Source organism: Alligator mississippiensis, chromosome 5 (assembly GCF_030867095.1).
Source record: "Alligator mississippiensis isolate rAllMis1 chromosome 5, rAllMis1, whole genome shotgun sequence".
Classification (NCBI taxonomy): Eukaryota; Metazoa; Chordata; order Crocodylia; family Alligatoridae; genus Alligator; species Alligator mississippiensis.
The window spans coordinates 131,482,197-131,497,084 of NC_081828.1; the positions used below are offsets into that span (position 1 = coordinate 131,482,197).

At 41.6% G+C, this 14,888-nt stretch overlaps 1 protein-coding gene across 1 annotated transcript in view; it reads left to right on the forward strand.

Moving 5' to 3' along the window:
• Nucleotides 1-11,236, forward strand: part of DCLK3 (doublecortin like kinase 3) — a 59,225-nt gene extending 47,989 nt beyond the window's left edge. Inside the window, exon 5 of the mRNA XM_014602484.3 lies at nucleotides 1,389-11,236. Coding sequence (XP_014457970.2) covers nucleotides 1,389-1,585 — 197 coding nt within the window. The 3' untranslated portion in view covers nucleotides 1,586-11,236. The remainder of the gene's footprint in view (nucleotides 1-1,388) is intronic.
• Nucleotides 11,237-14,888: the final 3,652 nt, after the last annotated feature.

Here is a 14,888-nt window from a genome sequence, read left to right on the forward strand (position 1 = left end):
GTGTCTATAAAGATCAGACCTCATTAAGAGCAAGTATTTTCCTGCATCTGATTGCAAATATCTTTACAAATAAGGCACTAAAATGATTTTTTTTTTTTTTTTGGTGATACTAAGAACCAGGGACTGGACTCATCATCGGGCTGCTTGCATTTCTCATTTGCATTGTTGTCTAAAGCATAGATTTCATAGGCTTCTAGGGTCAAAGGGACCTATTAGATCATCGAGTCCAACCCCCTGCTCTGGGCAGAAAAGTGCGCTGGGGCCAAGTAACTCTAGCCAGGTGCTTGTCTAATCTCCTTTTGAACACCTCCAAGGTAGGGGAAAGCACCACGTCCCTTGGAAGTCCATTCCATACTTTGGCATTCCTCACCGTAAAGAATTTCTTCTGATGTCCAAATCTACTCTCCTTCAGTTTATAGCCATTGTTTCTAATAACCCTGAGGGGCGCCCTCGTAAACAGAGTATCCCCTATTCCCTGCTGATCCTTTCTGATGAGTTCGTAGACAGCCACAAGATTACCTCTCAGCCTTCTCTTGCGGAGGCTGAAGAGATTCAGGTCCCTCAATGTGTCTTCAAGGGGTTGGCAATATCATTATCATTCATATTTTTACTATTATTATTTAGATTTATACATGGACCATGGGCAAGATCTGGCCTTTAGAATCCAGACCATGATGCCAGGGCTGGGCAGCAGCAGGGAGCTACACCTGCACTGCAGCTGGGGAGTGGGGGAAGCAGGGCAGTAAAAGCTGTGGTGGTGGCTGGGTCAGAGCATCGAGTCATCTTGTACCTAACCTGGATTGTTCCAGTCCTCAGCTCTGAAACGTTGCTGGCCACTGGTCTAAAGTACCCCTTTTCATTTTAGCTGTTATTCACTCCTGTTTTCCAGGCGGCAGACACCAGCCACCTGGTTCCCACTAGCCAGAGCGCCTACTAAGAAAATGTAATTTTTAGAATCCCATACAATCAATCTGTCTTTTCCGCTTGTTTGGAAAAACTGCCCTTTGTTTTTGCCTCATGGCATCTCACAGAGGAGATGTCACCAAAGGACTAACGGTTTAATTTTAGTCACTGGAATTACTCTGTGATAGCTATAGTGATTACAGGGTTCAGTATATACAGGCATAAAAGAATGAGAAGAACTAAACAACAAACTTTAATTGTGGAACTGTAAGCAACGTCTGCAGAGTCTTGGTCTATCTATCACTAACCAGCTAGCTAAGGAACCATCTCCCAGTTCTCTCTGTCTGCTGTTAGGACGCCTCTTTTAGTCATAACTGCTGTCACTATAATAACCATGCAGATTGTTGTTGTTAGCTCTGATGGGACATGAAGACCTCATTGTGATATACTTTTCCCTTCTCTCCTTTTCTTTTTGCATAAAATAGCAGCCAAAGATCTGATAAGCAGGCTGCTGGTAGTGGATCCCCAGAAACGCTACACAGCTCAGCAAGTTCTTCAGCATCCCTGGATCAGAACAGCTGGAAAAACCAACAGTAGGAACCTGCAGAGGGAAGTGACAATTAATATTGAGCGCCATTTTCGGAGCCAGCGCAGGAAGGAAGTTGCAAATGAGGACACATGAAGTTCCTTCATGTCAAGCTAGTCATCTCTTCTGTCTCTCTCCCTTTTTTTTTCTTTTCTAAATGAGTTGGGCCCAGGGTTTGTTGTTGGGCATTGTTGCTTTCCCTGTTTCTAAGATTTTGAGAATCTGGAAAAGTGCAGGATGGTGAGGCCAATCTCCACTAATGTTACTGCGAGTTAACTTCAAGTGAGCATTGGCTTGGTCACCCAGTGTGTCCTTTTTAATGCTGAATTGGGTCTATATTTAAGCATATGGTTCTTTTTTGTAGATTAAGATGTGTTTCTGCAGCTAATATTAGTGATCATTTGGGGGCATTTTCTATCCTTATTTTGTATGGCAGCTACCAGAAGCTTTGTGTTCCTGGAGCCTTGTTTAATGAACAAGTGTACACCCCCTGCACTAACCCTCTGCACCATACCTTTATACAAAGTACTGTTAGCAATGGGAAGTATGAAAAAACAACAACTAAACAAAAGTATCGTTTAGCTAAAGGACACGTTAGACATGATACCGAATACTTTGATTCAATATAAATAGTGGTGAGCTAATCCAGGTACGGAAAAACTTGAAGCCATCTTTTTTCAGTTGTGTGTTGTATTAACATAAGGGTTGATGCAAACCTATGTGAAAACTTAAGTATGGAGGAGGGAATGAAGTCTTGCAGCCTTATGTACAGATTTAAATATTTTGCAGTACCTTTTGGGAAACATCCTCTGTTAGTCATTCTTGGAGACTGGGCAAAAGACCAGACCATCAATCTATTATGGCTACAATAACTTATTTGTTTCTATGCTGATTCATTTTTAGGGCAAAGTACAAGGCAAGGTACAAGGCCTTGCTGTGTGTTGCTGAGGAGGAACAAACTCTGGGAACAAATCTGGCAATTTCTGAGGGAATTTTGGCTTCTTTTTATTGAGGAGTATATCAGTCTTTTCAAGATTAAATTTCACAAATTCGCATTTATGGATCTTGATTCTCACGTGCTGAAGGAGGCAGAGTCATGGAACTCCCTTTGTGACCTGCTTGTTAGCACCCATGCTTCAGTTTTTCTTCCCTTAACTTGGTGGCTGCTTAATTGCCTTTCTGCTTTGCTGGTGTCCTGTGCTAACCTTTTCTTTCTGGTGCCTTCCCTGGTGTCTTTTCCTCTATTTCTCTCTCCTTAGGGTTTCACTTGGAAGGGCTAGAAGTATGACTAATGAAATGAAATTAGACAAAACGCTTAACTCAGGAAATATATTTTGATTATTCTAAGGGAAAGTCTGTCAAGGGAAGTCGTAGAAGTTTCATTGCTCAATTTATTTAATGCTGGACTGGGTAAAATAAAAAAATAAATATTAGGAAAATAGTGTGGTCCTTGTAAGCGATATGGCTTAATACATCTTTTGTATTTCAGACTTGTTTGTTATCAACCCCAAAACTGAAAAGGATGTTAATTGGTGGTTTACACTAAACTGTCCAGCAACTCAATAGCTGGACAACAGCTGACATTTTAAACATTATAAGCATTGAGTTAAAAACTCATGGAAACGAATTGGTAAGTTCACATTCCCAAACCTGTCATTGCAGTCTCTCCCTCTCTGTAGATACAGAAAGAGAATGCCATACCACTTCATAATCAGAAACACACTTTTGTAATCATAAAGGTTAGAATAATTTTAAAGCTGAAAGCTAAAATTGTGCAAATGAGTAAAATATGACAGTTGAAAGCTGCCTCATATCACTGAGTGGGAAATTGCACCCTCAGTGAAAAAGTTGAATTAGATTATGTTTAATGCATACTGAATTGAATTCCATAGCAGATGTTAAGTACTAATCAAACAAAACTCATCAACTTTTAAATTATTCCAAGAATTATATTTACATGATATACTATGCTTTTGTCTTCAGGCTCTGGTTAAGTAAAGCCTTCCTCTTCAGGAGAGAAGTAAAGCATATGCTCTTGTGCTTTTCTGGACAGAGATGGATTTCACCACATGCTTAAGTGCATTCCTGAGTCAGGGCCTTAAAGAGAACCAGTATTAAAAACCTGCTTCTGGTAATTGTGTCACAGTCATATATTCCCCATGGCAAACTTTTATTAATTCTATCACTGACATGAAACCATGGAAAAACATCTTCTGACAGATGAGATCAAATATTACACTTCTTTTTAAATTCAAAATAAAATTTGAAGTGACAAAAGCATGTTACAGGGACAGTGAATATTTCGGCATTTCCAGGTCACCTTTAAGAGCACGGTGTGTTGCTCCTTTCATGGTAAATAGGAGACAGGGCACATCTGTAAAGAGTATAAAAGGGATTTTTTATTTCGGGGTCTTGTTCTCTCCGGCTTTCTAGATACCTCACTGACTAGACACAGCCTTGTGCTACCACACAAAATCTCTCAAGTCTCAGCCTTAGACTAAGGAGGGGAATTATAAGTATGCTTGGAGGCAGCACAGAGTTGTTGATCTTGCATAAAGCTGAGGCACTCCAATCTTCAGCCTCAGGTAAGAGGTACAAAGAGCTTCTCAGTATTCCTCCTCTGGGATTTTATATTTGTTTCACTCCCCTTTCAGAGTTGTTGCCTTCTTTTTATTTTCCTTCTGCACTGCTCTGCTCTTCCCTTGCCTCCCTGACCAAGGGGTGGGATCTAGGGCCATCCAGTCCACGGTACTTGAAGCTAGCACTTATCAATGACTGCTGGCGGGTGCACCTGGCTCAGCCATGAGAACTCAGGCAAAGCAATCTGGTAAAGGGAGGTGGCTCAGAAAGCCCCATCCTGCCTCAAGGAATCGTAGAAAATGAAGGTGGGAAGGGACCTGAGGAGGTGTAGTCCAACCCTCTGCTTAAAGCAGGACCATCCCCAAATATTATCATCCCAGACAAGGCTTTGTCTACCCAGGTCTTAAAAACCTCCATACCTCCAGGTAGTTGAAGAATGCTATTAAATCCCCTCTTAGTTTTCTCTTCTCCAGACTAAATAAGCCCAGTTCTCTCAGCCTTTCCTCAGAAGTCATGTGCCCCAGCATCCTAACCATTTTCATTGCCGTGTACTGGACTGTCTCCCATTTGTCCACAGCCTTTCTGGACACAGTACTTCAGATATGGCATTAGCAGTGCTGAATAGAGGGGAATAATCACTTCCCTCAATCTGCTGGTAACACTCCTACCAGTGCAGCCTGGTATGCTGTTAGTCTTCTTGGCAACAAGGGCACACTGCTGGCTCATATTCAGCCTATTGTCCACTGTAACCCCCAGGTCCTTTTCTGTAGAGCTGCTGCCCAGCCAGTCAGCACCCAGCCTGTACTGGTGCATGGGATTGTTCCATCCTAAGTGCAGGACTTTGCACTTGTTCTTACTGAACTTCATGAGATTTCTTTTGGTCCACTCCTTCAATGTGTTGAGGTCTCCCCCTAGCTTGGTGCCATCTGCAAACTTGTTGAGGGTGCACTCCATTCCATCTTCCAGGTCGCTGATGAAGATATTAAACAAAACCAGCTCCAGGACTGACCCCCTGTGGCACTTCACTTAATACCATCTGACAACTGGGCATCATTGGCTAATACCCTTTGACCCTGATGATCCAGCCAGTTTTCTATCCACCTTGCTGTCCTTTCATCTAACCCATACTTCCTTAGCTTGTTGGCAAGAATATTGTAGGAGACCATATGAAAAGCAAAGTATATAATGTTCACTGCTTTCCTTTCATCCACAGAGCCAGTCATCTTGTCACAGAAGGCAATCAGGTTGGTCAGGAATAAATTGCCCTTGGTGAATCCATGCTGGCTGTTCCTAATCACCTTCTCCTTTGCCAAATGCTTAGAAAAAGGACCTGTTCCATGATAGAAATAGATTCCTTGAGGACCTGCTCCATCTAACACTGGCTTTCCCCAAGCTTTCTCCTCTGTATACCACTACTTTTCAACCCAGGTCCACTATTTATGTTCTTCTAGATGGATATACTTATCCGAGGGGCAGTGTTCACACTTGCATCTGTCTTTTTGTCTTTCATTAGTCTTCCCTGATGTCACCTTCTCCATGGATTTGGACCTTCTTTTGCTAGTTTCTTTGCAAAAGCATAAATGTAGAAGGAAAGTTGACTCCGCCGCTCAGGAAAGTAGCCAAAAAAAAAGCCAGAGAAGACTAAAACCCACAATAAGATCATGCTCTCACCTTTTTCACTTCCTTTTACTGAGGATGGTGACCTTTCTTTCCCCCTCTCAATTGTTATTTTTCTGATTTGGACTGTTCTGCTGCTAGACTATTCCATTAAAATAACAATAAAAAATAATTACCAATGTCCTTATGACTTTGCATATTAAAACCAGAATAGATCAGGCTGTGTTGATAGGTTTACCAATTCCAGAGACCCAAGAAAGCAATGGCATCTCCTTTAAGGGATAAAATGTAGTAACTGTGTTTCATAAATACTTTATAAAATACAAAAGACAACGGCGTGTTTCTTTCTTTTAAGCTGCCTCCATAGTTAAATTGATTAAGAAGACTGTCATTTCTTTAGGGGGAACCACAGCTCCTAAAGATCCAGCTAACAGATGTTTTGGTTATCACTTGGAAAACACTATGAGACATCTTTAACATCCTTGATGTGATCAGTATTGATAGCTTTGCCCTTTTCTCCTCTCCATTAGCTATCACTGTACACTACTCAGAATTTAATCCAAATGTCTTCTGTGGGTGTCTTCTTTTACCATGACTCTCAGCCTAACTGCTGGCAGCTCTCTCTTGGGACACTTTACTTCACTGGTTAAATTTTTTCTTGATAAAGTTGTCCTCAGCCTTCCTTGTTTCTTTGTCCAGGTCAGCTTCACTTTTCACCTTAAGAAGCACATGGCATTGCTTGTCTTGTGACCCCGTTCTATTGTCTGTTTATCTTGGGTTTCTATATGGCTTTTGTTACCGTAATATGAGATACTCTGAGTCTTTGCTGAAATTCTTAGAATACGCATGTGAGGAAGGAAAATTCAGTTACAGATACAGAGCTTAAGCACAGAGAGGCTCATAGCTGGATTTTGAAAGAAGTTTCACTTATGTAGACATGGGCTGCTTGCAGATGTTAAAACAAAACATTTGGAAGAAGCACTGTGTTAGTTTGACTTGGCTCTGCAATGCCTATATAGATCGTGGGCTTCAGCGGGGCTTTTTGGCACTTTTATCTAACAGCTGATTCAGTCAGCTGTTAAAGTGCCAAAAAAGCCCCACTAAAGTGCCCAGTCTATACAGATATTGAGTGAGCCGGGTCCCAATAACGTGTTGTGTCTTTTGGGCCTGAGCTGAGCTCAGCGTGGGAACACGCTGAGTTTAAAGTAAAGCGCCATTTTGTTTTGTTTTGTTTTTTTAACATCTGCAAGCAGCTATGGATATTAGTGCAATGCCTAGCTCCATTAAAATCAATGGGACTTAAGTACCTAAATACCTTTAAGAAATCTGGGCTTCCATGGCATGTGTCATGTCACACAGGAAGTCTGTGGCAGAGCAGAAACTTGTGCTGTCACACAGGAAGCAGAACAGAAACTTTAGCCCAGTTCTCTTACACTGATGGTTTAATCAATGGATCATCCTCATTCAGTTGGGCTCTTTGTGATCTCTTACCATTCTGGTTAGCTTAGAAGAAAGCCATAATCTGGAATCATCAAAGCCATTACCTGACTTTTAGTATACATGTTCTAGGGGTGTGCAAAGTGGGCTCTGTTCGACTTGGATTCGGCCGAAATTGGGGACAGTGATTCAATTCGTTAATTTGGATCGCCGTCCCTGATTTGATTCGGCCAAATCCAAATCTGAAAATTCAGTGCTGATTTGGAGAATCGACGACTTGGTCATAGACACAGACACAGCTCTAAATGTTTTTTTCTACATATAGTAAAAGCCGTGTTAGCTGGCATGCTCTATTAACCGGCATGCTGGGTTGTAAGGTAAAAGTGAAACCGGAAGTGCCCACTGTGGCACTTCCAGTTTCACTGAGCCCCCATGGCTCGGGGCAAAGCAGCCTGCGCTGCCGAGCCCCAACAACAACAGTTCTTTTTCCCTTTTCTCTTCCCGCCACCCTGTCCCTCGCAGTGGGCGGGGCAGCGGTGCACCAGACATGGCAGGAGAAGCGGCCTCTCAGGTTACCGGCATATTTTTGTTATCCAGCACCCCTGATTCCCCATGGGTGCTGGATAACAAAGCTTTTGCTGTACCTTGAGGTACCAGCGTGGCTCGTGAACGCTGCGATGCTGAGGTGGATGAAGCGACCCACAGGAGTGTGGGGGGGCCCCCCCACACGCTCGGCGGTGAACTTGGCAGTCGATCGGAAGTACTTCTGGTCCACTTCTGGGTCTGCGGGGGGCACGCAGGGGCCCCACCCCCAGCTCAGTGATCGGTTGTGGGGGAACCCTGGGTGCCCCTCCCCCCAGACCCAGGAGGCACCAGTCACCAAGCCGGGGAAGGCGGGGAGGCCCCCTGTGTGCTCTCTCGTGGACCCGGAAGTGGACCAGAAGTGCTTCTGGTCCATTTCTGGGTCTGCTGCCGAGCATGCTGGCGACCCCCCCATGCTCCTCTGGGACACTTAATCCGCCCCAGCATCACAGCATTCACGAGCTGCCTGCCACCTAGAGGTATGTTGAAAAAAAATGTAAAGCTGTATCTGTGTCCAAATTGCCAAATCTTTCCGAATCTCTCTGAATCGATTCGGAAAGATTAAAGGGTCCTCTGATTTGATTCAGATTTGGCCACCGAATTGGGCTGAATCTCTGCCGAATCAAATCGGGGACCAAAGCTTCACACATCCCTAACGTGTACATCAGGCATTATGAGGTAGATCTCTTTAGCTCCCTTGTGCTAATGCAGCCTTTGGTTGCAGGTAAATAGGGATATGTAGAACTTCCCACTCCACACTTTGGTCTTTGACTCTGGTTAGCAATTCCACTGTGAAAATGATTTTCTCTAGAATTGGTTGGTTCCCCCCCCCCGTAACGTCCACAATTTAGATTAATTCAGTCTACCTGAGAATGTGACAAATTTGTTCAGTCTGTGAACAGACATTTGCAAATGCATGTATCCACCAATTTGCATTCCTTCTTATTTGATGTCCTTTGTCTTGCATAAGTGTCCGGGAAACTGCTTTTGGTGCCATGTTTCTAGACGTGCCCTTTTCTGTCCTTTGCAAGTTCAACAGCAGAATTTTTATGGAGCAGTTTTCTTGGCTTCTCAGTGTGGACCCTCATAGTAATTTGGAATGTATATTGATACTCTTGGTCCTACAGTGAGTCCAATTTACAAGTAGAATGATATGGTATCATTAATCCAACTGAACTCATGAACTTCAGTGTGAATTTTATTTTCTGATGGAGGAAAACTACATAGTGTATAATATGTTCTCTAATCTCTACTGTATTATGACTGTGTCTCTGGGAATATATGTCTGTGTATGTATGTAGGGTTTTTAAAAATAATTTTTTGCTTTTTATTGTTTAAATTGGCTGATATTTCATGGTCTGGGTATAAAATTTGCCTTCATTTTCAGTTGAAAAGTCCTTTTATGAAGACACCTTCCTGCAAACACTTATGCATGTGCTTAATTGCATGACAGCGATTAGTCGCATTGAAATCAATGGTACTACCCGCAGTAGTAAAATCAAGCACATCAAAAGTGTTGGTCAGGACCAAGATCTAAATTAATTCCAATCATATCCTTGCTTCACTGCCAGTCATCGGGTCCACTAAACGTTTTGTTCTTGAAATCAATCCTGTCAAAGAAAGTTATTTCCTTATTCACATTATTCACATAGCACTGAATTATGATATCAGCAATTCATTTGTTAAAACAATAATTTATTCAAAAACAAATTAACTTATTTTACAAGTGAAACAAGCAGTGATGGGTACAAGTGATGTTTGGTACAGAAACTACCTATTTAAAATGATATATTTAGCAATTTGTGTATTTTTCAATCCTGACACTGAGAACGCTTTATTCCTATAGGTCAACAATATTAACAATCTTGTACGTGAAAGAGCATGAATAGAAATGCATATGATAAGTGTATAGCGTATTAGAAGAAGTTGTAGGAGACACAGGTTTTCTCTTTTGACATTGAGTATTTATGATAAAGTAGCTACCATTAAAAGTGCTTACTTTTATTACATTCTGGTATGTAAGATACCACAGCGATAACTATGGCTCTATTTGTTAGGAAGTTGACCTTTTTATGGCAATCACTCTAATTGATAGCACTGTATTTTAATGGTATGTGTAGAGGGTTAATTAAAACTGATTTAATGCTTTATTTTAATGAGTGGGGTATAGCTATTTTTCCTGTGTTACTAATAGTTGAAGTCACAGTCCAGCAATATTTTACTGAAATGGGCTATTAAAGTTGTCACCAACGCATGCTGTTTTTTGACAAAGTAAGAGATAACTTCTTGCATCATCTAGTTTGCTGTTTCACAATACAGCCTTACACTGCAAAACAAGGATTTATGTACATACAGATAAAGCCTGTGTTAGCATTTCAAACACTGCTCTGATAGTTCAGAAAGTTAGGTTTAACCATTAAGAAGAAAAGTAGTTCCAAACGGGGAAAAAAAAGAAAATGAATATGTATAAACTGTCATGGAAACTTTACCTTTGTGCTCTGAGTTTAACATGATACTTACTAAATGTGGTAAACAGTGAGATAAGCAAAAGATTAAGATCTTAATAACTAAAATCTTCAAGGGACCTGGGTAAATATAACATTACAGCAGTTCATCTAAAGCTAGCAATAAGCGTTTCAGATGTAAAGAAGTAGGATAATCTACATAATGGCAAAATGGACATATATTGATTAGGATAATGATTTAGGATCTACTACCAAAAACTTCCTCTTGCATTTGTGTCTAGCTGTAGCAAATAAAATACACTGGCTACTAGACTTGGTTTCTGGAAGAGTGTTATATCATAAATGAGACAGTGATGCCTCCTAGAACACAGTGATCATCTCTGTACTGTAAGGTGGCATTCATCCTGAAGGATTTCGGCATAAGCCTTTCCAATCAATATTTGATTTCAAAGATGGATACAAGTTTTCTAGATGGACAGTAATTTCAGAGTTTATTGTTAGTCTCTAAAATCCATTAGAATAGCAGGGAATCAAGCAAACACTGCTGGATTTTCAAAAAAAGTGTCTATTTTTGTAATCCTAAACACTTGTAGCTGCACAGTTTGACATGTTTGACAGTTGTAATTAAATATTAATGCATTGGGGCATAAGCTTATCATATGACAAGCTCAGAAAGAGTGTGTTTTATACCCATCTTAGGCATGGCATGAGCTAGCCAGATTATTTGATATTGCTACTAGAAGCACAATATTTAAAGACCTTAAATGAATTTGCTAATGTCTGTTTGTTGAGAAGCGTACATCATAGACCAACATTTCAAACACTGATGCAGTGAAGCATCCGTAAAAAGTATGTATATATACTACATAGATAAAAACGTGCCAGATGTGCAGTAGCCTAGTTTTTGTGCATATTTCAAACAAAACAAAACAATTAAACGACAAAGGAACACTTTACTTCTACTACTTTTTCCAATATCTCTTTATTTTCCTGATGTAAATTAATGCTGTAGACAAGTCTAATCAACCTTTAATGAGTGAAATAAAAAAATAAGTGTTTTCCCTTGGTATGTGTAACATTCCAGTGATTGTTCCCTATGCATGTCTGGGAAAAATTGGTTCTGAGCTGGTACTATAGCAACCCTAACATCTTCCCACCTGGGTCATAATTTCCAAACAACAGGGCAGGAAGAAAAATCCCTTAAAAAGAAATAGATTTGAAACTGTTCCACCACATTAATAAGTCTGAATAATGATTCCATGATGCATGGATTTCATTGAAATTTATTTTTAAATGCCTTCATAATTCTTGCATTTAATGTGCAAGAGATTAATACCCAGTGCTGGGCACTAGAGTATAATAAATCCCTCAAGACAGACAAAAATCCATACATTTATGCAAAAGGAGTGCGAGCTATAAAAGGAACATGCTGGACCTCACATCCAGCTGAGCTGTGAAAACAATACAGGAAATGAAAGGAAATTTGAATGATATACAAACAGAAATGAATCTGAGATTTGTATCAACAGTTATACCATTATTTAGAAGACCTTGATTTTATACAATGACTTTACACTGATGGCAGGATCCTAAGCCACCCAAAGAGTTTGGACAACCAATTCCCATTAAAATTTATGAAATTTGGGTATCTGAATTCAGTAGGTGGCTACGAAAATCCAATGCTAGATTTAAAATGTTTTATTTTTCTCCTGATTGCTAAGTCAGTACTAAAACAAAATGGAATTGATTTGAATTATAAAGCGGGATTCTTAAAGGTGATTTTTCTCTAAGCCTCCATCAAAATACCCTTGGAAATGTCATTTTTTAAAAAATTAGAAGCTTTGGGGAAGATTTGCTGCTGGTGCGTGGGGCACAGTGCCCACAGGCTCTGTTGAGGTTGAGTTCATTTATACCTGCAGAAGATTTGACTCTAGTTTCACATGCTGAGCACATGCTAATTTGTACAAGAGGCAAGTTGCACTTATCAGCTGTTTGAACAGCTGGGAATTGCTAAGGCAGAGGGAAACCTTAACAGTATCCCCTTTTCCTGGTCAAGCCTCTTACATATATAGGAGTTTAGAGAGCAGACTGCATAGTGACTCACCATCATCCTCCCACAGGAAGTCTCAGGAGGCTGGAATTGCTGTTTTTCCAGCTTCATTTTGTCACCAAGCCAGGTGGAGTAAGGGCCAGGACAGCAATATAACTAGGGATGGGAAAGAGGGGACCTGGGTGACATTTTAGAAGTGATACACAAATGGCTGCAGATGCTGATATGGCTGTCACCACTGCCCATGGCACAAAAACTCATGCCTCTGGCCTGAAGAAGGCCCTTTATTTTATTCTTTAAACTAAATTTTCTTTAGTAATAGGGGACAGAGGTTTAGATTACAGTGAAAAATATTTGTGCACGTTAACCAGTTCTATGAACCTCAAGAATTGTTTGCAAGAGTTGGGGAACCTTGCTCTAACTAGTATTACACTCATTAATATGTGCTTCCATGTTGAACAATCTCTCACTTATGCCTGATGAAGGGTGAGTGCACCTGAAAGCTTGCAAATAAATAACATAATTTGTTTGCATATAGCGAGTTGGTCTAATAAAAGATATCACCTCTTCCACGAGTTTTGATTCCATGTTGAGCAAGGCATTTCAAGATGTCATTTTGCAAGTAAGAGCTAAAGAAGATAGAGCTGAAGAGGAGCTTATCATCATCTGATCGTGCTCTGAGAAAAGCAAACAGCTTTTTGAGCCCTGGTAAGTTTTAATGAAGGTTTTGAAAAGCCCCTGTACATGTGCGTGTGCACATCATACATATGACATGGATAGACTTAAAAAGAGAAAACTATGTTCTGTACTATCAGGGCATAATGGAGAGTGAGAATGTGGGCAGTTAATGTTTGTAGTCCTTTTGGACAATGCTGATAATGCTTCTGTCTAACCGCAACAAGAGCAATACAGTGAAGTTCTTCTATGGGGAGTCAGGGTTCCACTGTGATTTGCCTGTAGAGATGACCACAGCTAGGTGCGGGGCCTGGGACAAATCAGCCTGTGTGGGGCCTGGACACAGTGGCGGCTGGCGGGAGGGGGGTGGCGAGTGGCCGGACACAGCTGGCCTGGCTCCGTGGGGCCCCCCAAAGCATGTGGCCTGGGGAAGTTGCCCTGATTCACCTCCCCCCCACCTCCCAGGGACATCTGTTGGCCCCACAAATACATGCATGACAGTATTCCTTCCCAAAGAGTTTGCAGTCTACACAACAGCAGAGCCAAATTCTGTGACAACTGATTGCTGTTTTTCTCCAAGCCCCCATTAGTAGCATCACATGAATGGGAGAATCTCAGCTTTAATTTTTAAACAGGTACATTTCTGGCTCTCCCAGATGCAGGGAAAACATGAAAATATGAACCACAGTGCATTGAAAGCCAGAAGGCAAATAAATAAATTGTTTTTAAGGAACACTGTTTTAAGATGCATTGTTTTTAAGAAAACTTGTGAATCCTGGAGGTTAGGAGTATGAAATGTAGGCAAGCAGAACCATAGTAGAACCACTGGCATGGCTGTTTGAGCATCCGTGGTGCTTGGGTCAGGTCCTGGAGGACTGGGAAAGAGCCAATGTGTTCCCAATTTTCAAGAAGGGGAGGAAGGAGGATCTGAGTAATTAATGGCTAGTCACTCTCGCTTCCATCCTGGGAAAGGTCTTTGAAAAGATTATGAAAGATCATATTTGTGGGAGTCCAGTGGGGAAAAATAATGCAGCAGGGAAACCAGCATGGATTTGTAGCAGGTAGATCATGCCTGATCAATCTGGTTTAGTTTTCTGACAGGATCACAAAATGCTTAGATGCAGGAGTAGAGGTGGATGTCACTTTCTTGGATTTTAGCAAGGCCTTTGATATGGTATCTCATCCCATTCTCATAAATAAAGAGGCTGTAACATAGATGTTTACATTGTCCAGTGGGTGGCAAATTGGCTTAGCAGTCGCACCCAGAGAGTGGTAGTAGACGGGTCGGTATTGACCTGGAAGGATGTGGGTAGTGGAGTCCTGCACGGTTCGGTCCTTGGACCTGTACTCTTCAATATCTTCATCAGTGACTTGGATGCGGGAGTGAAGTGTACTCTGTCCAAGTTTGCAGATGATACTAAATTGTGGGGTGAAGTGCACACTGGAGGATAGGGAATGACTGCTGGCAGACCTGGAAAGGTTAGAAAAGTGTGCAGTACACAATAGGATGTAGTACAACAAGGACAAGTGCAGAGTGCTGCACCTACAGTGCAAAAATATCCAGCACACCTACTGGCTAGGAAATAACCCTCTCAGCAGCACAGAAGTGGAAAGGGATCTTGGAGTCAAAGTGGACTCCAAGATGATAGCAAGTTGTCAGTGTCACGAAATCATCAGCAAAGTTAACCTCACTTTATCGTGCATCAGTAGAAGTATGACAAATAGCACCAAGGAGGTGATGCTTCTCCTCTATGCGGCAATGGTCAGACCGCAGTTGGAGTACTGCGGCCGGTTTTGGGGACTGGCCTTCAAGAAGGATGTTGATAGACTCGAGGGTCCAGAGGAGAGCCACTCATATGGTCAGGGGCTTACAGGCCAAGCCCTATGAGGAGAGACTGAGGGACCTGGACCTCTTCAGCCTCCACAAGAGGAGGCTGAGAGGTGATCTTGTGGCTGCCTACAAATTCATTAGTGGGATGCAGCAAGGGATTGG